General features: G+C 36.8%; 1 protein-coding gene across 2 annotated transcripts; it reads left to right on the top strand.

Annotated features, from left to right (window-relative positions):
• Positions 1-214: 214 nt before the first annotated feature.
• On the top strand, positions 215-21,874 carry LOC121430483 (cell wall integrity and stress response component 3-like). Of its 2 annotated transcripts, XM_041627751.1 has the most exons (11): positions 215-551; positions 11,778-11,964; positions 13,405-13,629; positions 14,863-14,946; positions 15,317-15,598; positions 16,031-16,225; positions 17,298-17,807; positions 18,792-18,862; positions 19,710-19,833; positions 20,385-20,463; positions 21,171-21,874. In XM_041627751.1, the coding sequence occupies exons 2-11, from the start codon at positions 11,877-11,879 to the stop codon at positions 21,577-21,579; spliced, it is 2,067 nt and encodes a 688-aa protein (XP_041483685.1). In that variant the 5' UTR covers positions 215-551; positions 11,778-11,876; the 3' UTR covers positions 21,580-21,874. The 2 variants fall into 2 exon arrangements, with proteins under 2 accessions (XP_041483685.1, XP_041483686.1); XM_041627752.1 differs by lacking the exon at positions 17,298-17,807.
• Positions 21,875-22,098: the final 224 nt, after the last annotated feature.

Here is a 22,098-nt window from a genome sequence, read left to right as displayed (position 1 = left end):
GCTGTCCCCAAGCATTTACAACAATAGCTCCATCTCAACGTCACGATAACGCCAATATAACGCATCCAATGATGGTTGTGATGACATGGACGTACTTCGGAATAAATTAATTTGCTTTTAATAACGCCGCTTATTATTTCGGCGAATGTCAATCGCGTTTTCTACGTGGAACTATAACTGGATGGAAACTGTCCAGTTGGCGCAAAATAAACAGAGATAGAGTTCCACATTGCTCACATTGATCGAGCCTCCTGAAAGCCAACGCTAATAGGTGCTGAGCTGATTATATTAGGATAAGACACAGCAACAGGTGCTAGTCTGAGGGTTTTTACACGATGCTTGACGCATTTCATGTTCTATTTTCTCATCCTCGAAACCTCTCGCCTTATTATTGAAGTTTTCCTGGAAACTAGGAGCCTTTTCAGCTTATCCGTTTTTTTTCCGGCAAGTTGCACTGTTAAATTAAACAAAGAACAAAGAAAAAGGATATACCACTTTTTTTGACCCACAGAGCAAAGATAAACTAATCAGCGCGAAATCTGCGAAGACTGGTAAGTAAATTATTATGCTTTCTTTATCAGTGTTAATGTAGGTTAGTTTGAATACATGTATATAATAAAGACAAATACCGTTTATAGGCGCAAATGTACATCTGACAATGAACATATTTGGCAGAAAGGCACACACACACAATTAATATTAAAAATAACATGTTACCGAGTAGATATCGAACAGATACAACGAATATAACGACTGGATTCTTCAGTATCAAGTCTGTACGCCTTTTTCTTTCCAACCATTCGGTATTTTTTTCTACAATTTATGATGTATGTAAATATCTCCGATAAACTTAGCCAAAACTGTTTCAATAATGTATGTAAATCTTAAATTGTCATGCATTGTTGTCTGAAATTTAACCGGCCCTTTGATGTGGTGTTGCCCATTTACATGATTTACGAATGTTAAATTTCATATTGCATGCAATCTGATCTAGAAGTGTGTGCTTTTTCTGCACAAAAATAAGAAAGTTGTGGATGTTAAGAAATTCGGGGGAGAATACGTCCGTCAGATTTCCACTGATGAAAATGCTATAAAGCAGTTATGGTCGACTGTTTTCTTTACTTTCTTAGTCCCCACATTCATGACAATCTTTTGGTAGTAAGATCACCGGAACCAATAGAATCGCTTCCCTATGAATGAAACGATTTGACAGTTGTAAGCAATCTCTAAGAAATCAACTTGTTTAAGCCATCTGATCTAGTGCTAACATTTCCCCACTTCTGACGCCGGGGCAATTGCTGAAACTCGAATTTTCGACGTTGTTAGATTACACGTTCTACTTTTTTTTTCTTTTCTTCATCTATATTTGTCTCCCCTTTTTCCTTTAATGTTCTCTAATTTTAGCTCCATGTGTTTGCGGCACCTTAAAACATCCCCCTTGCCTCAAATAAGACATCTTTATGTGTTATTTTATAATTCTAAGTCTATATCTTGATTTGACGCGAAAATCTCGGCTGCCTCAAAATTGCTTTAAATTTGGATGTTGTCATAGTGATTTAATCGATGAATTTAATCAAACAAGAGAAATTTCAATTCTAAAATAAAGACCATCGGCCTAACCGCACCATATGGTACTATTGACACAATTTTTGTATTGACATTTTGCCTTTTTTCTAGCATAGTATGACTGGAGGGGTATGTTTTTTGCACGCAATTGTGAAAGAAAATGAAATTATCGGCTTTGTGATAATAAAATATCCATGTAATATACTGATTTGTACAGCGCAGAATAAGATTCTGCGCTGTAAAGAGCTTAGGAAATGATTGAAAATCAAAGTCCGAAAATGGAAAAAAGAAAGTATGGGAAACTATGCAAAAGATAAACTTTAGTCTAAGTTTGAACGTTTCTACCAATGGAGATGATCTAATTACATACATAACATGGCAAACCATTCCATAATGGGGCTGCGCAGGCGGCACCACGATCTCCCAAAATTACCTTTGTATTACGAGTTCGGGTGTAAATCGTCAGATGTAAAATTATCGTCAGAACTCGCGGGTCGTGGGTATGTCTGTGAGCGTTTCTTTGTAAATGCTCAGAAATATAGCTGGAGGATTGACCACTTATGCCAGGCTGACACTTGCACGATTTTTGGCCACGAATTTGTCGTGGCAAGTCGTGTCATTTTGGGGCACGAACTGGGAGGCTCCCGCACTGTTTACGACTTGTTCACGCATAGTTCACGACAAGTTCACGACGAGTTCACGAATAGTTCACGTGTGCGTGCCCGTCAGTGTCCACATTGACGCGAACTGGCACGACGAGTTTGTGCAATTCGGACGGTGTCGGGCTGAACTATTCGTGAACTCGACGTGAGCTGTTCGTGAACTATTCGTGACAGTCGTGGCATGGCGCGCACTGCCACGCACTAACACGCATTCTCCCGCATCGTCCCAACGAGTTCACGAACAGTTTGCGCATAGTTCACGACCCGGTCGCTAAATTTTGTCGTGACCAAAATTTTGAACATTTCAAAATTCTCGTCCCGACATGGCACGCAGTCACGACGTGTCACGACGTGTTTACGCACACTTCACGCCAGTTCACGACTAGTTTGCGCACTGGCACGACTTGAGTCGTGCCAATGCGTGACACAAAATCGTGCAAGTGTCAGGCTGGCATACAATTATCAAAATCTTGAAAGATATTCGTTGGCGAATTGGAAGCCAGCAGAGTGACCAGACGTCCCGTATTTCCCGGGATTGTCCCGTATTTTGCTTCTTTGTTCCGGCGTCCCGACAAACCCTTCCCGGGACGCCTATTTGTCCCGTATTTCAGAATGTTGAACAAAATGTATTTAAAAGTGACGAATTTTCATCAAAATAACCAACAGATGACGAAGCAGAGACAACAACAAAATCGATAAATATGTTGTTTTCATTCCCTCCTCACTTCAATTCTTCCTCCCTCTCTTTCCTCCTTTCTTTCATTCTTCATTTTACTTTTCCTTCGAATTCTTTCACTTATTCTTTCTCTCCCTCCCTCCCTTAATTCCTTCCTTCCCTCCTCCCTTATACTGCTTTCCTTCCTTCTTTGCTTGCTTCTTTCTTTCTTTCAAAGAATGAAGGAAACATTTTTCTTTCCTTCATTCTTTCTTTCCTCCTCCATTTTCTTACTTTTTTTCTTTCTCTCCTTTATGTTGTCTTTCACACATTGTATTCTTCTTCCATTCCTTTCCTTTTCTTTTTTTCTGTATTCAATTCAAAGAATGACGGAAACATTTTTCTCTCTTTTTTTCTTTCTTTCATCCTTTTATTCTAACTTTTTTTTCCCTTCATTTTCCCCTTAATTTTGTCTTTCTTTCTTCTCAATTCATCTCTTTTCTTTCGTCTTTTCTTTCTCTCCTTCATTCTTTCGTTCACCCTCCCTTCCAATTCTTTATTTTTTTTACAGGTGTAACACTGTGTAGCCTTCTTTGTTGATCTTTTTTGTCGATTGTCCCGTATTTCATTTTGTGAAAGCCAGTGCAATGCATTTGAGATTATCCTTAAAATCTAGGCTGCCTACAAATCAGCCGGGCACATTTGGTTTGTACTCTCTGAAGACACCCAATTTTTAGACAAATGGAGCAGTCACAATAGTATAGCTAATTGGCAATAATAGACGCATCGGTAATTGTTTTCATGTTTTCATCATCAGTATCAAAGTAAATAAAGAGAGTTTGTGAAACAATATGAATGGAGCTGAACGGAATAACAAAAATATTATTGAAACCCAAATGTATCAAATGCAACCAAACGACAATGTAACACAAAAAGAATGTTGAAGTAAAATAATCCAGTCGTTACTCGATCACCTCAACCATTGTGTCACCGATTGACTGAAAGCCGACTTCATATAGGCCTCAAAATTTTAATCATATGCCATAATAGGCCTACATTTTTCATTTCTCTTGCTGTTTTATTGTATAATATGATAACACATTTATCAATATAACATTACATATTTCTTGAAGAAAACCAGTAAAACAAGCACGTGAAATACTGTAGTTTATTTGAATAAGTAGATTATAATGTTTATACAATCAGTTCATTTTTTTTAATTCCGGTGTGGCTGCGTTATGAACCATTACAGAGAAACCACCACGATATTGATTCAAATGCAGCCAACAAGTCGGCCGGCAAGCATCTAATATTTAATAAAATGTACATCAGCTGTCCAGTTTATTAGCATGATCAGTGGGAGATGCAGTGTGTTAGGACTACGGAGAGTATATAATATTTGTGATATTGGCAATAGAATGGAATGATAGGTTATGATGTAAATTTAAAAACGATTCTTCGCAGGCATTGTCACAATGAATGAGAATGATCAATCATTTGGAATGGAAGTGCAATTAATAACCCTTAAACTAAACATGTATATATGATGCACTAACATGCATGCAGTTGATAGTCAAGGGGCATCACAAAAAAGACCGCTGCTCAAAATTGAGATCTTAGTGGTGGTTTCACATCCCTATTAGTTTAACACAGAAGCGCTTTTAATTGCGATGAGCCTAATAGCCTAATTATTGACACAAATCTCAATCAGACCATTTAATTATTATGAACAATAATAATAGTGGGTTTTAAAGCTATTAACAAGGTCGTATATTGCTTGAATTATTCGGGGATGCACAATACTGGTAGTTGAATAATTTGGTTTCTACCCGCCGCCGATTCGGTACGTATATATTCTCGGTTTCAGGCAGCGTTTGGCATCGCCATGGTAATTTGCTTTGGGCTGTTATGGTGCGTATTGCGAGTGTGTGTGTGTGCATGTGTGTGTGCTTATGTGAGCCCATTGTGTTGTTTTGTATTAATCGATAAGATAATTTATGTCTTGGGCAATCTTGATTAGAAAGACAAGACTGAATTAAAAATTGTCCTCCTGGTGGCTATATACACGATATATGTTGATTATGAATATCATATGTATTAGTAATTATTATTATTTATTACTTCTTATCATCATCATTATCAATATTTTAAAATAATTACCAACAACGATGATGATAGTAGAAATAATGATGATCGTGATAATAGTAATAATGATATTGATGATAATCCGACTATAACTTGGTGTTTTATTCCATCGAAAATTTTTGCCATAACTTTCTTTATCATGATGGCATCATTTATTATCATCATTAGAATTAAGAAGTATAGTCATGATAGTAGAAGAACTAGCATTTTTAATACTAGAATCGATAAAATGGCCAAAAGTCTACCTAAATTTATTAAGTTTATTTGCGAGAAAAAGGGAGAAAACATATACCTAAAAGTGTTACCAAATACATATATATAATACTGACATGACTAACATGTCATTTTCAAAAGATAATAGTTGAAAACGATATACATAACACAGAGCTTTCGTCGTATGCATAAAATGCAAATTAAGGAACTCCCGATATTATTTATTTCTCAACAACATTAGACATGGGGATAATCCGTTCCTTGAGCACGTTTTTCCTCCAAAATAAATTTGTGCGTAGCCCCAGGAAGATTGTTTTCCTTAATATGTAGTATTGATATTCATTCATATTGAAAATGTAATATACATGTAAAATATTTAGCTATGATAGTGAGCTATGGGAAGATAGGAATGTTTAGAATCCTTATATATATTATTCAAAACTTTTATTGGCATATGAATGTGGTATGAAGGTTATAGAATGTTGCATGGAAATTGTGAGATCATTATACTTGTTTAATACCAGGCTATGAGTAAGTATATAGCGGGAATCATTTTCAGAGGTTGGACTGGTATTATTATTTTGCCCGAGGGCCGAAGCCTCGAGGGAGAAATAGTAATTTGGCCAGTAAAACGGAGGATAAAAGTAATTCCCTCTATACTTTCGAAATAAAGGCCTGTTATAATTGTTTTATATCCTACATTTAATAAGGCATATAGAACGATAGTCTACCTACTCTTGTACACGTAGATCATCTTTCCTTAACGCGCTGCGTAGACTGATCTACTTTTCCCGAAACCACGCGCTCAGCGGAACGCGGATTTGTGCCTGCGCAGTTCCTTCACGGGACTTGTCCGGTAGATTCAACTCGCTGACCGGTGCGCCCGAGAGATTGCATGATCTGTGACGTCAATGATGGAATAGTCGACTATTCCATCATTGACGTCACGGAATACTGTAGCACATTTTCTTCGGTGGGCGTTTCATTTTCGACATCATCGCAAAATAGTGAGAATATGTTTGGTCACATGATGCTATTTGAACCAATCAGCATACATTATTTATTTTATGTAGGATATAGTAGTAGATATAGATAAGTAGATAAGACTATGTAGTAGATAGTAGATAAGACCACGGAGCTCAGCTCCATGATCAGACTATGATAATTAAAACGAACTTTGCTTAGCATAAAGTTGCGGTCCCATCAGCAAAACGACTGCAAATAGACCGATTGTATGCTACATGAAAAAGAGTCGATAATTTTAGAGTCGGTTTCGTGGGTGCAAAGAGACGAATAGAGTGGACGTGGTGACTGTTTCGTATTGCCTCTAATGAGTGCACTCATCCGTGGAGCTAACAAAACATATTTTACGGTATTTTTCTCCCTTTGTTCCTTTTTTAGGAGTATCAGTATTCATTTTTGTTTAATTACGACTCCATTGTTACAGTGATGATATCAAAACTAATTAATAAAGCGCTGAGATGTGAAACTGAAGATGGATATACAACGACGGACCATTGAAAATTATCTTTTTCCTCTACCCTTTCTTTTCATTTGAAATCTTGTAGTACAGTCATACTGGCAAGCTGACTGCAGACCGACCAACGTCATTACCTTAATTGTCAATGACAAACCATCGGTCGGTTTGGAGTCGGTTTCGTTGGTGTGACTGCATACATGGACCTGTGCATACAGCATGATTTAGGCAGGAAGATGAGTGTTGATGTTGATGAAACCCAATCCATGTACTCATGCCTAAAACAGATTCTTTGGTCCCATAACACAAAGGTTAGCAATTAATCGTACACTTGATTTTCACGATTTATAGTGTATTGTAGTCAATGGAATCATTGCTAAGCTTTGTGTTACGGTCCCTGATTAAATTCAATATCCAATGATCATCTTCCTTTTATTAAGATACTTGTTTGGAGATATTAATAGCATTTTGTATGTAGGACAGCTCCGCTGACTCGATTGTTTTTTTCCCTGTATCTCTATATTAAATAAATGAATAAGTAAAATAGATAAAGGTAAATAGATAAACTTCACAATTTTCCAGCTGTAATACATAGTTGGAAAATTACGACGTTTCAATTACTGATTATAAAATACCTAATTGTTCCAGAAATCACGTTTCACGAGGATTTTTTTCTTTTTAGTAATTTGGTTACATGTATATATCAAATATATATGGCAATGTTAAAATACATAACATTTTACCTTTTTTTCACGTGGCTAACGTCTTAGTTCATGAATTCATGTAGCATAACTACAGAGTACAGTCTAAACAAGGTTTGCCCAATATTGGGTAAAATGAGAACATGCAAGTTGGTTGGGTAGAAAGATACCCAATATGTTGTAAATTTTACGCAATCTTGCGTTGAAATAGCCCAATTTTGGGTAAAGAAAATACCCAGCAAACATGCGTGTTCCCTTTCTACCCAATTTGGGTAAAATTTTACTAAGTGTTTTTAGAGTGTACTAATCGTCATAGCTATGGCTTCAAAAGTATTAACGCAGGCTCTTCTTTTATTCTTTCATTTTCTACTCAATTAAAGTACCCATAGACCGGAACATGAAACGCTTTAAACGCTTAATTTGTAAGTTGGTAAACAATTCTTGTTATTTGCCAAACTAGTTTGATAATATAGTCACAAAAAAGAAAGGAATGAAGGATATAAAAAATGTGTTTTTTTTATAATTATTCCCTCTGGAACTGAATATTCCATTCTCATGACCTCACGTTTTTCAATTTAGTAGATCACTTTTGTTTTCTTACTCAAATAAAAATGGCCATGGGCATGATGAATTAAAAGACATTTAGGTATTCATTAAGCTGTAAAAAGTCGTTGGTTTGCATAATGACGCTATCATATCAATTTTTCACTATATCCAATATTAATTTCGTTGATAGGAACTCCCAATGAGCCATTTAATGATTCCCTATACACTACACGTCATTATCAAACCTTCAAAAATATTGATCGGTACTCACGATATTCAAGTAGATATGGGCATGCATTGTAACCAAAAATATAATACATGTTTTAGGCTATTGTCGGCGACACTTACCCGATTAATGAAAAGTATTATCTGTCTGCTATTATAGTGATTATATTGTAATTAATGGTTATGGCATTGTAATTAGTAAAATGTTAATAAGTCACGGAGAGAATGATTGATCTCTAATTTAGATGAATGATTGCCGGAGGTATTGCAAACTTTATGAAAAGGGATGTAATCATCACAATTATTGAGTATATGCGAAATTCCACACCATCGCTCAAATTGGCTTATAAAAGAATTTTCGCGTCAAATAGTTATTAGATTAATGTTCGCAAAGTGAGTCATTTCACATCACAATAGACCGGCCCGTCTCGAATTTGTCGTGTAGCAGTGTTTCACCAGTATTTTCATAAATAGACGTGAACAAGTTTGAAGAAAGTGTATTACCATAATTATCTGAATACCCCGTATTGTATCGCTTGCAAACCTTTTTATCGCTTGCAAAAGCTTTTACAGTTGCTGTGGCATCGTCAGCATGAGAATAATTTTTTGAAATATATTTGTTTCTATTCTTCCACGAGACTTCGGGTCACTAAACTTGGGCCATTAAGTACGTAACAGAATTAAAATTATTAGGCAATGTTATGACATAAAATAAGATAACCACTGCTTAAGTTAAGGAAAGGTCGAAGTTTTTTCGAAGAAAAAGAAAAAAAAATCCGAAGCCGACAATTTCGAGGCAATTCTTTAGATTTTTTCTTTATGTGTTTGGAACAAAATTTCAACTTCTCCTTATTTCCAACCAATACAGATGAAGTTTTTTTTTGCTAGAAGCCTACTTGTTTCCGATTACTTGTTTGGTACTCATACAAGAGATATATTCTTAAGTATACAGAAATATAGAAAGTAACTTATGATGTACAAGTCCTACACTGTTAGAAAATTTATCCTTAAAATAAAAGAAGTTCCTGCAGCAGAGTCTCGAGAACACCTGCGTAATCTTACAGGAAATTGATATTTGGTGCATGGAATCTTACAAATTTCCTTCAATAAAATACCATTTTTCCCTTTTTACACAGACCTGCTCTGTTAAATTGCAGAAAAAATCCTGTTTTATGAATTTAAAGAATGATTCTGTTATTGCTTTCTGCAAAATTTTCTTTTTTCTGTAAAATCACGAGTTTTTTTTTAACAGTGTATCTTGAAGATTCGTCATTAAGTGGAGGTGTGGATGTCCTCTCTCTGCTTCTTGTGACTCAGATTGATGTGTGTGGGTGAGAGAAAATGTTTTATGGTGTTTATTAGGGTGTGTGTGAGAGTGCGTGTGTCCATGTATGTCAATGTGATTTAGTGTTTATGCGATGTAAACATACAGCGTTTTACCTGCATGCGAGGCATTTTGTTTTTGGTGCAGTGGCGTACTGTGGGTCACGGCATGAGGGGGGGGGGCACCAGCAAAAATTTCGAGTCACTTAGGAAGCGCGCGATACGCGCTCAGTTGTCGGGTATACTGACATAATAGAGATATTTTGAGGACATGCGGTGCCATTAAACGGATTTGTATCTCACTGCTTAAATAGTGCGAACGCGAAGCGCGAGCTGAATTGATATTCAGAGCTAAAAAGGGACATTATAAGCAATTTTATTGTAATCATGATACATAACTGTCTCGCTAAACAAACAATGCGAGTGCGAAGCGCGAGCTAAAACTTTTGTATGCATTGACCCTAAACAGGGAAATTTTAAGGACTATAATTTAGAATCCATCAAAAGTTTAAATATCTCACCATAGTCATCAAATGCTAGTGCCATCCTTTGCTGATTTTGTTAGAATTACATCTAAACACAGTCATGAAGCACCTTTTGTAGTCATTGTAATCATTGTAATCATTGTAGTCATTGTAATCATTACTATCATTTCATATGAAAAAAATGCTTCTTATGCAATATAACATATTATAATGAACAATAATTTCTTCTTTACCCACTACGTTTCTTTTCCCTTTTCCCCGTATTTTTTTTGCCAGCCGATTGGGGAGGGGGGGGGGGCACGTGCCTTCCCATCATGCCCCCCGTAGTTACGCCACTGTTTTGGTGTATTAAACAAAACCATTAATTGCATTTTTTGCGCCTTTATGTTTGATGATGTTCCGTCTGTCCATTGTCTTTTCTTCTCTCTGCGTTTCTGATTTCCTCTTAATTAAGAGCTCTATAACACCACAGTCAAACACACAATGCATTCGCGCACCAACGTCAGAGGGTAATAAAGACGTGTGCCTTGTCAATGTTAGGGTTCCGCTATCTATTTATAAAATGGCTATTCATTCCACCAGAGATATATTTTTTAAAGGATGTTTTATTGTATTCTCTCAAAGCAAAATACACATTTACATTCCACAAGCAAGTTGTACAAAGTATTGAAACATGATTATAAATTGTACAATTAATCCATAACCCATATGATTATACAAATCATACATCAAACTTCAAACATACCGGACATTTATACTGATGCGTTTCAGCAATTACAAAATGTATTACATGGCCAGAGAGAAATCAAAATATAAAAATGGACAGCGATGTTCACACTTCACAGCATGGAAGTAACAAGCATGGACTAACTTAATATTATTCTTCAAAGTCGCTCCGTTTAAGCCTAAACATTTGAAATTTGAAGGGGCCCAACATTTAAAATTAATGTTATATATTTTTTTTTACTACAACCCATTTCAATAAACCGAAACCTGGATGAGGATGACTCATTTAATATTGGCCAAGTCATGCGTACTGAATCGATGGGAAATAGATCGATGTTTCGTATTGGTGTAACATTGGTATGTCTAATTAAATGCATATTCCACGACCACGCCTATAAACTAAGAATACATGTTACATAACCCCTTAAGGCATGTAAGGTGAAACTCACCAATATCACATTTCTGAGCAATATTCAAGATCAATATTGTATTTAGAATAATTATGTATATAAACATATATGTACCGTTTTGCTTTACCGTACCATAGCATACTATACAACGTGGACCTTTCACGATATTGGGATATAGGCCTAAATGAAAACCAGTTATGCACATATTTTGATGATATAAAAATGAGACAACCGATATTACATTCTCACAATGTCTTTTATATTTGTTTTCCGAAATATTTTTTTTTTACTACTGAAGGTTTCCATAGCAAAGAAGAAGAATGTAGTTGGTTTCACAGTACAACATGTATCTTTCGTGGGCAATTATTACTCCTGGAAGGGGTAGCCCTTAATCTATTTTCTTTTTAATTTTTCATGAAATTTGATGGGAGGCAAAGTATGATTCCTCTATGAGAATGTGGAATCGCTATTGTTGTTACTTAGGTAACAAAATTTATTGACAGATCTGCGAAAATTGACACAGTCTATTAATTTTCCATGTTTTCTATAGTACCTCCACAACACATGCTAAATGTCTATAATAAGCATTATCTATCCTCAATCACCAATCCCAAATGCTCATTCTTGATTTTGTTTTATTCAGGAACTCCTGAGGAATCAGCTGCAACTAGTTTTGTCACTAGGAAAACAAAGTCACGTGATCCAAAGGATACCAACGCACCTGTCACCTGACTTATATTGAATGGACAGGATGTGGAGTGGACGAATCATACATTACCTACTTGTTGCTCTGATGTGTGAGAGTACACCACGCACAGTCGCCATTACAGGTAAATAGATTTATATCACTCAGTCTCATGGATAGGTGAAAAGATGTTATTTACTATTATAATGAAGAGCGTAGATAATGGCTAAAACAAAGGGGGATAAACGGAGATTTTGAAACACACACATTGACACACACGCCCACACTTAAATGTGCGTACCCACCCACATCCTCAACCTACGTACTTGCAGTGGCGTATTGAGCAAAAAAAAATCAGGGGGCTAAATAAAGTGTATCGAAAAAAATAATAGAAATTTGAGAGCGAGCGAAGCGAGAAAAAGATTATTTAAAAAATCTAATTTTATGATAGATTTTGACACAATATTCAGAAATTAATATCAAATTTAGCCCTTCTCTCTTTCCTTTTCTGTTTTTTTTCTTGGGCATGAAAACCAGTGCGTACACACACCATCACTGGCACACACTTTCTCGCAGAAAAGGAAGGAAAGAGAAAAAGAAATACATGACATTACGCTCATGATGTTGTCATTGATTACGCAATTCATGAAAACAACATCGATGATGATGGTGAAGTTGATGAGTGATAAAGAAATAAAGAGAGAGAGAGAATAAATAATTTTGTTGTTGTTTATTTTTGCAAATAGTGACACTGCCAAAATAATATAAATGAAATTTAGATTTAATATCTTGATTATGATCATTATTTATCAAATGCACGAGAAATATATGTTGTGAGCACAATAGAACCACAAACTGGATCCAGTTAGATGCAAGCAGATGAACACATGGGGTCACCATGATTAACATTTTGCATGATCCTATCGTTTGATGGACTATTTGCAAGATGGCGCCACTTTTAATAATACTAATTGACCGCTATCTTCATTAGATATCTGAAGTATATTAGTCCTCTAAACAAACATTTAAGGATTCGATAATTCGTTTTCCTAGTCCGCACGACCTTAACCTATTTCGTTTCTCCTTCCTACTGGTTTCATTAATTGTATTTCGTATCGAAACAATTCTATATAATCAAGCTAATTGCAGTTCATGACATGTTGAACTTATTAAGGCAACTGCATACAGGGTCCAAAACAATCAAGTCAACACAAGAAAAGGTCATATAATACGACAGAATGGAAAAGGAAAATGATAAACAAATGCATTTATGGTATGGTCATTTTATTTCGATTTGATTTCGATGTTTTCTTATTCATATTACTGAATATACTTGTAGGATATTGTGCATTGAAATAATATTTTATTGTGTCTGTATTTGCATAAGATGACGCACTTTTAGTTTTTATCAGTGACGGACAGTTTGCAATAAAAATAGTTGTAGTTTGACAGCGGGAACTGGTAAGGGGGAGGCTAACGTTTACATCCTGTACATTTTACATGCTCAGATTTTTCACCTGCTCTGGTTTTTCACCACGTCTATTCGATTACTTAATTGTCATTCATTTTGTCTCACCCCATGCAGATATCCGTCTCGTAGATGGCGCTTCTCCGAACGAGGGTCGGTTAGAGATCGATGACCCCGCCCAAGGGTGGGGCACTGTCTGTAGTACCGGATGGGGGGTCAGTGAGACGGAAATAATCTGTCGTGAGCTCGGCTTTCCTGGGGCTAACGCATTCGTCTTCACCAACTCTCCGTTTGGCCAAAGCAACTTGCCTATTCTTATCAATAATGTTGATTGTTACGGGAGTATGTATTTTTTTCTTTTGTATTGTCTGTTTTTCAGTGTGATTCTGTGTCAATCTTTCTCTATCTCTCTATCTCTCTCTTTCTTAGCTGTTATTGATTTCTTTATTATATTTGAATTTGTAAAATTCATGCTATTCAAATCGTTTTTGGAGGACGATGATGAATTTGTACACTGCAAAAACTCTGGTGTTGGTTTAACACCAGCCTAGAATCTATATATGTCCACACCAGAGAAGTGTTAAACAACACCAGTTTCGTTTTTTTTTTTAGCAAGACACATTTTGTTGTACTGTACATTTTAAACTGAAAGATTGATATAATTTCAATTATTATTACGCCTCACACACTCCTTGTAAATATTTGTAAATAGTTGTGGCACATAATAATTTGTTTATTTGGTTTTCTTAATCATTAGTTTTGACTTTTCAGTATTGTTTTTATATTTATGTATGCATTTCATTTATCCAAAGGTCTGACAACAGCTCAAGCATCTGCTTATTTTGTCATACCACTGCATATCTGCAACCTTGTTATAATCAGTTATGTTAATCATCATAATTATACATTATTATTATGTAAAATTAAATGTAATCAATTTTGTGATGGTTACACTATTATCATGACATGCAGAAACGAATAAATAAATAAATAAATCATCATCATCATCATCATTATCATCATCATAATCATCATTTCCCTGTTCTTCTATTTCCCTTCTTCTTCTTTTTTTTCTTCTTCTTTTTTTTCTTCTTCTTCTTTTCCTTCTTCTTCCTCTTCTTCTTCTCCTCCTCCTCTTTCTTCTACTTTTTTCCCTACTTCTGCTGCTGATACCTCTGCTACTGCTAAACTAACCCTCCTATTACTGTTACACTTCCTCCTCTTCATCCATGTCATCCTCTCCTTCTTCAATGGCGTGGGCTGGTTTTGAGCATGCGGCGGTGCACATCCTGAGGAGTTGGAAGTAACATTGGGGGTGCACATGGAAATTAAAGTCTTGAAAATCAGCTATTGAAAGCAAAAGGGTACAAATTTCGTTTTGCTTGCATGTGTCGGACCTCCTCTGCCTCAGTTGGATGGTGCACATGCACCCAGTGCACCCAAAGCTTACGCCCTTGTTCTCCATTCCCTTTCATTCTAATCGTCTATGTTATTATCTAGTGATGAGGGCATGGATTTCATCTTATTTTAAGGATACCATAGTTTTCAGTAAATGTATTCATTTTTATCCCCTAGATGAAAGCTCCCTAAATGACTGCTATTTTGACGAGATACTCACTAGATGCACCCATCAAAGTGATGTGGGAATTATTTGCCATAGTAAGTACACTGTACATATAATTAACATTCATCGTATCTAAATTGAAAGAAATTAGTTTCTTGAGTTTGTGACTACATTGGTTGTTGCATGAATAGTAGGCTTGACAGAAAGTACACTCAACGAAAACAAGGATTGACTTTATAATTAAAACAATGTGTAGATTGTGTTGAATATCATTCACACTTATAATGCTTGATATGCAGTATTATGTTTGTCATTGAAACAAATTAATAATTCTGAAATTCGCACTTTCATTTATACAACGAGAGAAATGAAATTTATTAAAAGAAATTGTCAATTTGGTTTATTTATGAAAAATATGCCTTTTCATTTCCCTTAAAATGTTGCCATTAAAACTTGTTTTTGCAGAGCCTGGTTACATCGGCTGTTTCGGGGACTCTTTTGAACGAATCTTCCAGGGTGCTTCCTTGATCGATACGGTGGGCATGACCATAGATGTTTGTCTCGAATTCTGCAGAAATCAGAGTTTCAAATACGCTGGTTTAGAATACGCAAGTGAATGTTACTGCGCAGACGCGGATACGCAGTACGACGTACACGGAACGTACGACGACTCGGAGTGTCAGTACATTTGCATGGGCAACACGCTCGAGAGATGTGGCGGTCTCGGCCGAATTTCGGTCTTCGATAGTAAGTTCATAATGTAAGGTGATATAGATGTTCCTGTATGGGGCCGTCAAACTTCAACGTAACTCCTTTACGCTTTAGAGCACATGCCTGATAACAGAGGATCTTCAAAGCCATTCAATAACCACACCCTGTGCCTGATATTGTCGAATCCCTAAGTTCGAATTTAATTTAAACTTTGCGGGCCTATTAACCTCCCATAATGATAGGCGTAGGTGAACACGTCCTGGTCATATTGTAGCCATCTACCCATAGCTTTACAGAATGATATCCTCAAGTATTTTTGTATACTGTAGATAAAATACTGTCCTATACTTCATTACCGAAAAATGCATTTTTTTTCTCTCAGCTGCTCCATCACGTCTTCATGGCGTTGAAGTTAAAGATCACCTGGTATATATAATAATCCCATCAATTATTTATACTCCTCAACAGCTACGGTCGGATTTTGTGAAGATCCCGGGGAACCAGAGTATGGAACGCGACAGGGGGACTGGTTCCGTTATGGAGCTTCGGTGACATTTGACTGCGCGGAGGGATACACTTTAATTGGGAACCGAACAATCCAGTGTCTTACAGCAAACGGTTCACCAGCCGTTGACTGGGATGCTGATACTCCCATGTGTGTAGGTAAGATATCAATGAAAGTCACTTTCTAATTGGTTGTATGTCTTTTTAATAAATATATGTTTCTCGCTTTGTTTAATTTTGAGTGCTGGGACGTCGCCGTAAAGGCATTACTAACATGACTAAAACGAATTAATCACAATGTTTCTTTTTCAAGCAATTTGTATTCTTTATTGTAATAAGAAGAATTAGCGTTAGATTAGAAATGTACCACACACTTTATAATGATTTCATTGATAGGTAGGGACCCTGATATTTATTATTCTTACTTTCCTAACAAATAGAATTGATGTGAGACAAAACCATTCACAATCAGGAAACTTATGGACCTAGTCTAAGGTTTTAAATGGTGTTGCTCAACGAATTGATAGATTGTAGTTCAAATTGAAATATGAAATATGGCAATATTACTTCACTGTCTTTCTAAGCCCATGTTCTTTTCTGTTCATCTTCATATTCAAGCCAATACACGTTTTTGTAACATTGTTTTTCTCTATTTGGTTAATCTTTTAGATTATGCAGTAGATGCGATTTTAGAAAAAAGAGCTTTCGTGCTGGATTTTTTCTTCTTTTCTTGAATAATGAATTAAAGTTAGAAAAGCTTTCTCACCTGCTCACCTTAATTCTTGTCTAATTCTTAATTCTTGTCTATTCTAAAAACAACCCGTTTGCGACCATTGTGTCATCGTCGTGTTCGTAAGCATGCTGGTCGTCATATCCATTGTCGCCATCTTTAACGCCACCGTTAATATCAATGTTGACTGTTGCTATTTGTTTCTGTGACTTCATTTACCACTTTGTGCATTCTGAACTGTTTCAACATCGTCCCTTTTCCGCAACTCTAGCATCAAAATGAATCTGTTTTTCGGAAGCCATGAATTTACTTTAACACACCTTCATCCTTGCTATCTTTTCATATCTATCTGCAAAACCCCCGCCTGCCTGCCATGAACATCGCCTTCAACTTGCAAGTTTTCATCCCTAGCACATAGGTTGCGCTCTCTTTGAAACCAGGCTACCGTTGTTTATGCAAAGCATTTTAAATTTTGTGATCCACATTACGAATCGCATGCAGGTCCAACCGATATTCCAACCACAAATGCCCCCTCAACGGCACAGCCCACAACCGAGTCCACAACAGGTTTCTTTACAACGACAATTACAGATCCATCGACAACGTTGGAAGCTACGACAGATATCACTACGTCTGGGACTAGTACAGCAGAATCGACAATATTCATTACAACGCCTGATACAACGACAACAGCTGTGACGACAGAAAAGAGCACGCAATTCACAACCGAAGGAATAACATCGACCGTTACAACAACAACATTTATTCCAACAACAGGAACGACAGCGATAGAAACGACCACAGAGTTTAAATCAACTGAGACCAGTACCACCGTGCCTACGACATCGCAAAACCTGATAATAACCACAACGGATAGTGAAAGCACAGTAACTCTTAATATTGATACAACAACTGACGTTACTGCCACAGATATAGGTACCACAGCTTCACACACGTCGCCTGACGTTACAACAACATTTCAAACAACGACTGGGGATTCAATAACTACAGGTGCAGTGTTGCTGTTGGCTCAAATGAACATGGTTTTCGATAGACTATATTCACATCTTCCTTAGATCATGATAATCGATGCATCCGTTGTTAAATTCGGACGTAACGTCCATCAGTAACTAATAACAAATTCAGTTAAGTTTATTATGTTCAATGATGGGTATTATGATTATGGAGCTTAATATTTCGCTTTGAGTTGTGTTATTGTACGGATCTTTTTAAACATTTGTAGACTGAAGCATAAAACCTGGCGCACACTCTGCGATTCGTTGCGAATAAATTGTATTAACCTTTGATATGGGCATTCCAACCAATACAGTCTTAGCGATCAGAGATCAGGATATATCCTGAACTCTGATCGCTATAGTGGTAGGACACCTGAAATTGAAATTTATTCTGGTTCGAGACTCCATGTAGGAATAATAGCAAATTCAATTCCAAATTGTAGTGAAGTCATCATCGGCTGCGACCTGATTCCAATTTGGACTTTACTCTGACCACTAGGCCTGCCGCGAAGCAAGATTATTATTTTATTATTACTAACATTATGCCAAACGTAAAATGAAATAATCTTAGTTTCACATTTATTGCCCAATGTGATCTATTAAAAATCGCGTCGCATCAGATCGCATAGTGTGTACTGGGATTAAGGTTCAATTCAAACCTGGTGCCACTGTTTTCTTTGAAGACTTTAATAAACATTTTACCGGTACTTTTCAGCAGAATCACAATTGAACCATCTACAAATGGGTTTTTATTGTATCGATTTTGAAAAATCGCGGTAGTAGGATTTTTTTTTTCAGTAGTAGTGATTCCATTCAACAACCCCCCCCCCTGAGAGATCAAAACGCGGATACAGATAATCCCTCGAGATTGTTTCAAATCATTTTACTCAATTCACTTCTAAAACGCATTATTGATTTTGAACTGTGTTTTATATTTTATTTCTTGGCATTAATTTCATCCACATTTTGAAATATTCAGAAACACCGCCAACAACGACAGAAATTGCAGAGGAAACCACGATTGACGACAAAACTGACCCAGCGATAACTGTAAGTAATATCATTTTTATTATATGACATTTTACGACTTCTTTCTCTATTCAACACGATTTAAAATTTTTGTTCCTTCATGGTATATAGGAAGAATGAAATTCTACTAGAGTCAACAAATGACATACAACAACTTTTATTCTTAACAGACTTCATAAATGGTAAAAAAATGTTAAAATGTTTAGAATATTTCAAAAACATGTTTCAAATAATTTTGTTACCGTCGTCGATTTGCAATTTCTTTGAATCTCCAGCTCCACTTATAATGCCTATCATGATTAAAATCCCCTTTTATGTTAATCATCACTTTCCAAAATTCCTTTGTTTTCTATTTTTTTTTGTAACAGCGGTTAGGCATTTTCTGAGTTCAGCTGAGCCCAATACTCTTCCGTGGAAATCATCCCAAATGCGAATATAAAAGACCATTAACAAAATTGAAGAAGAAGGGGATCAACAGCACCCTATATCTCTTGTCCTCCCTCTCTCAATTTCCCTAATCTGTATGCCTCCAGTTACCTTTTCCATAAAAAAATTTACCTGAGAAAACTCTGGTAAAAACTGAAAACTAAGGTTAGTCTGATTTCTGCCATTGACTTTAACACAGGGCAAAAACTCCGGTACAAGCAACCTGAGTTTTCTCAGGTATAAAGTTTTATGCAACGGGCCCCAGGTTCTTTTTTTTTTAGATCAAAGACCGGATTGTGAGATTATCCAGGCATTATGATCAGAAAAATAGTGTCACTATTACCAGGGACGTAAGATCTCCCTCTCACGTCCCTGCTATTACGTAGAAACAGGGAAATACAGATAATGCAATAAATGTTCATAAATATGAAAATTCTTCCAGGAATCGACGGGTGGTACTGATTCCCAAGAGGGTAGCACCAGAGCCACACCACCAGGTTCATCTACCACGGAAGGTCTTATCCCTAACGTTGGGTCTCAGGAGGGCAAATGGCCTTGGCCACCAGGTAAGGGTGAAGACAATGAGAATATGAATAATTTTAAAGGCATACAACCCGAGGGGTAACTCATCAAACATTCGCGAAATTTTAAAGATTCAAATTCCTTCCAGACAGAATAACTCCAGATTAACTCAATTACCTGATTATTTATAGTATTTCTTCCCGATATCTTTACCAGTGAAATACTTTACTTAAACCGCATGGAAATTCATTTCTTTGAAAAAAAAAGATATAGATTAATGAAAGAGTGAAATTCATCACCAGATCAATCTTCGAAAGTTATCCGTTAATTTATGCTTAAACAAAAATCAACAAGAGTATCTTGAGATCCTACCGTGGGAATAGGTGAGGGGGGGGGTTGTAGATATGTTGATGTATTTCCCCCCTGTGTGACTGCTTTCCTTTTTAGCCATTTCGAAGACTCTTCACTGGGATATTTTTAAGAATGGTTCGTCATGTCCCGACCTCAATGCATGCCATCCTTAAAATCTCCACTCATAAGAACACTCCATGATCACATTGCCGACTAATACAGTCTGTTTCATGGTGTTTTGCAGTTGCCATAGGTCTTCTCCTTGGTGGGATAATACTCGGTCTCCTTCTCATTCTCCTCGTCATATGCCTAGTCGTTACCAGGTAGGTTCACTCTTATTTCTGAGCAGAAGTTGACTCGGATTAGTGCCAGCTATAGGAATAAACACCATTCCGAGTTAAAGTGACTCGAAGTTCTAATGTATATGACTCGGAATAGTCAGACATCAGCTGAAAATTACTAAATTCTGAGTTAAAGTATAATTTGAAATCGAGTCACTTTGACTAGAAACAGAGTTGAATCCCAATTGACTCCATCTCAAGATAAATTTGACTCCGAGGAAATAAGCGCGAGTCATTGACATCACCAGACAACCTGTCGGTTGCCATTATCGCTAGAACTCTAGAAATGATAGGATGAATCATGGAAAATTATCTAATTTTGAAAAACGGATAGGAGATTAGGTAAATGATAGAGATCATTGTAATTTGTCAAGTCACTTACAGATTGAGGATTGCCCCACCCCAGTTCCCAACCATATAGAAAAAACAATCTTTCATTTGTTTCAGTGAGCAAAATAAATAATTTTGGTATTTTTTAATTTTACTTTCAAGAACTGCTGTAACAGAATCGGTATGCACATACCAGAACTTTCCTATTGCCATACCCTCTTAAAAAATTGCATTCTCGCAGTTGCTTGATGAAATCGTTGACGATGATTTATGAAATGTTTAGTTTTCTTTTACCTATATATACAATATCATACTTGTAGATAAAAAAAAATGGGTGATGACGTATTTTCTTTTCGCAGCCCAAGAGCAAGGGTAAAGAAAGGGGAAGAGGATGCAGTACGCCTGCAAAACGCCCGTCACTCCCCTGTTCGCAACAGTTACTCACCCGACATCATCCTAGATCGTGACGGTCGTCAGACTTATCGGAGGACCGGGAGTCAGCTGGCCGAGGATTCAGAGACGTATGACAACGGCGCGTTCCTAGCAGACGACGCTTCTGTTATAGGGGTGTACGGCGAACGACAGAGGGCGGTCGAAAACCCGTACGCGACTTTTCAGTCAGACGACACGTCCAAGAAAATCCTCTTCGCTGAAACCGCGCGAAAATTAAATCAGATCTACGTACCGGGTAGTCCCAACGAGTCAACGTTGAGTAGAGGAACAAGAAGAAGTGGTAGTGACCACTACGGTGCTCAGCTGGTTGTGTAGTTCTCTAGTGATTCTTCCTTTTATAATCTTTATTTAAAGAAAATTTTGTTACGATCGCACTTCTATTTTGTATTTTAAGATTATTTTTCAATAGAGAGTGTTGTCAAATTGTATGTGAGAGCTGGAGTGTTATGTGTTTAATATGCATTCGTTATGATAGAGTCGCATCAACGAGCCCGACTTCAGACTTGTCGATGAATGGCATTTGAAATAATGTAATAGATTTGACCCAGAGGGGGGGGGAGGCACTTCCATTGACGAGTGGATACCATGCGCGACCATGGGGTCTCGAAAAGCACCCTAAACACGTATTTTCTATATTCTGAAAATGCACCCCTTAACAAGTATTGGTGTGTGAAACCCTACCCTTAACAAGTATTGGAAACCAAAAAATATTCTCGGCAAGTATTCCCTGAATTGACCCCCTAAACACGTACAACGACGATATTTTCATTGTTATGTGCACTGTTTTACCTGATTTGTTTTAGTACAGCCCCTGCACCTCTCACATCTCGCGCA

This window comes from Lytechinus variegatus, chromosome 17 (genome assembly GCF_018143015.1).
Source record: "Lytechinus variegatus isolate NC3 chromosome 17, Lvar_3.0, whole genome shotgun sequence".
Lineage (NCBI taxonomy): Eukaryota > Metazoa > Echinodermata > Echinoidea > Temnopleuroida > Toxopneustidae > Lytechinus > Lytechinus variegatus.
Note: the sequence above shows the minus strand (reverse complement) of the source record. Positions and strands in the feature narration are given on the sequence as shown.

Excerpts from the sequence above, each read along its gene's own strand:
- LOC121430483 (XM_041627751.1), top strand. The coding sequence starts at position 11,877 with ATGGACAGGATGTGGAGTGGACGAATCATACATTACCTACTTGTTGCT. Across the intron at positions 11,965-13,404 it reads ACGCACAGTCGCCATTACAG|ATATCCGTCTCGTAGATGGC; the intron begins GTAAATAGATTT and ends CACCCCATGCAG. Across the intron at positions 20,464-21,170 it reads ATATGCCTAGTCGTTACCAG|CCCAAGAGCAAGGGTAAAGA; the intron begins GTAGGTTCACTC and ends TTCTTTTCGCAG.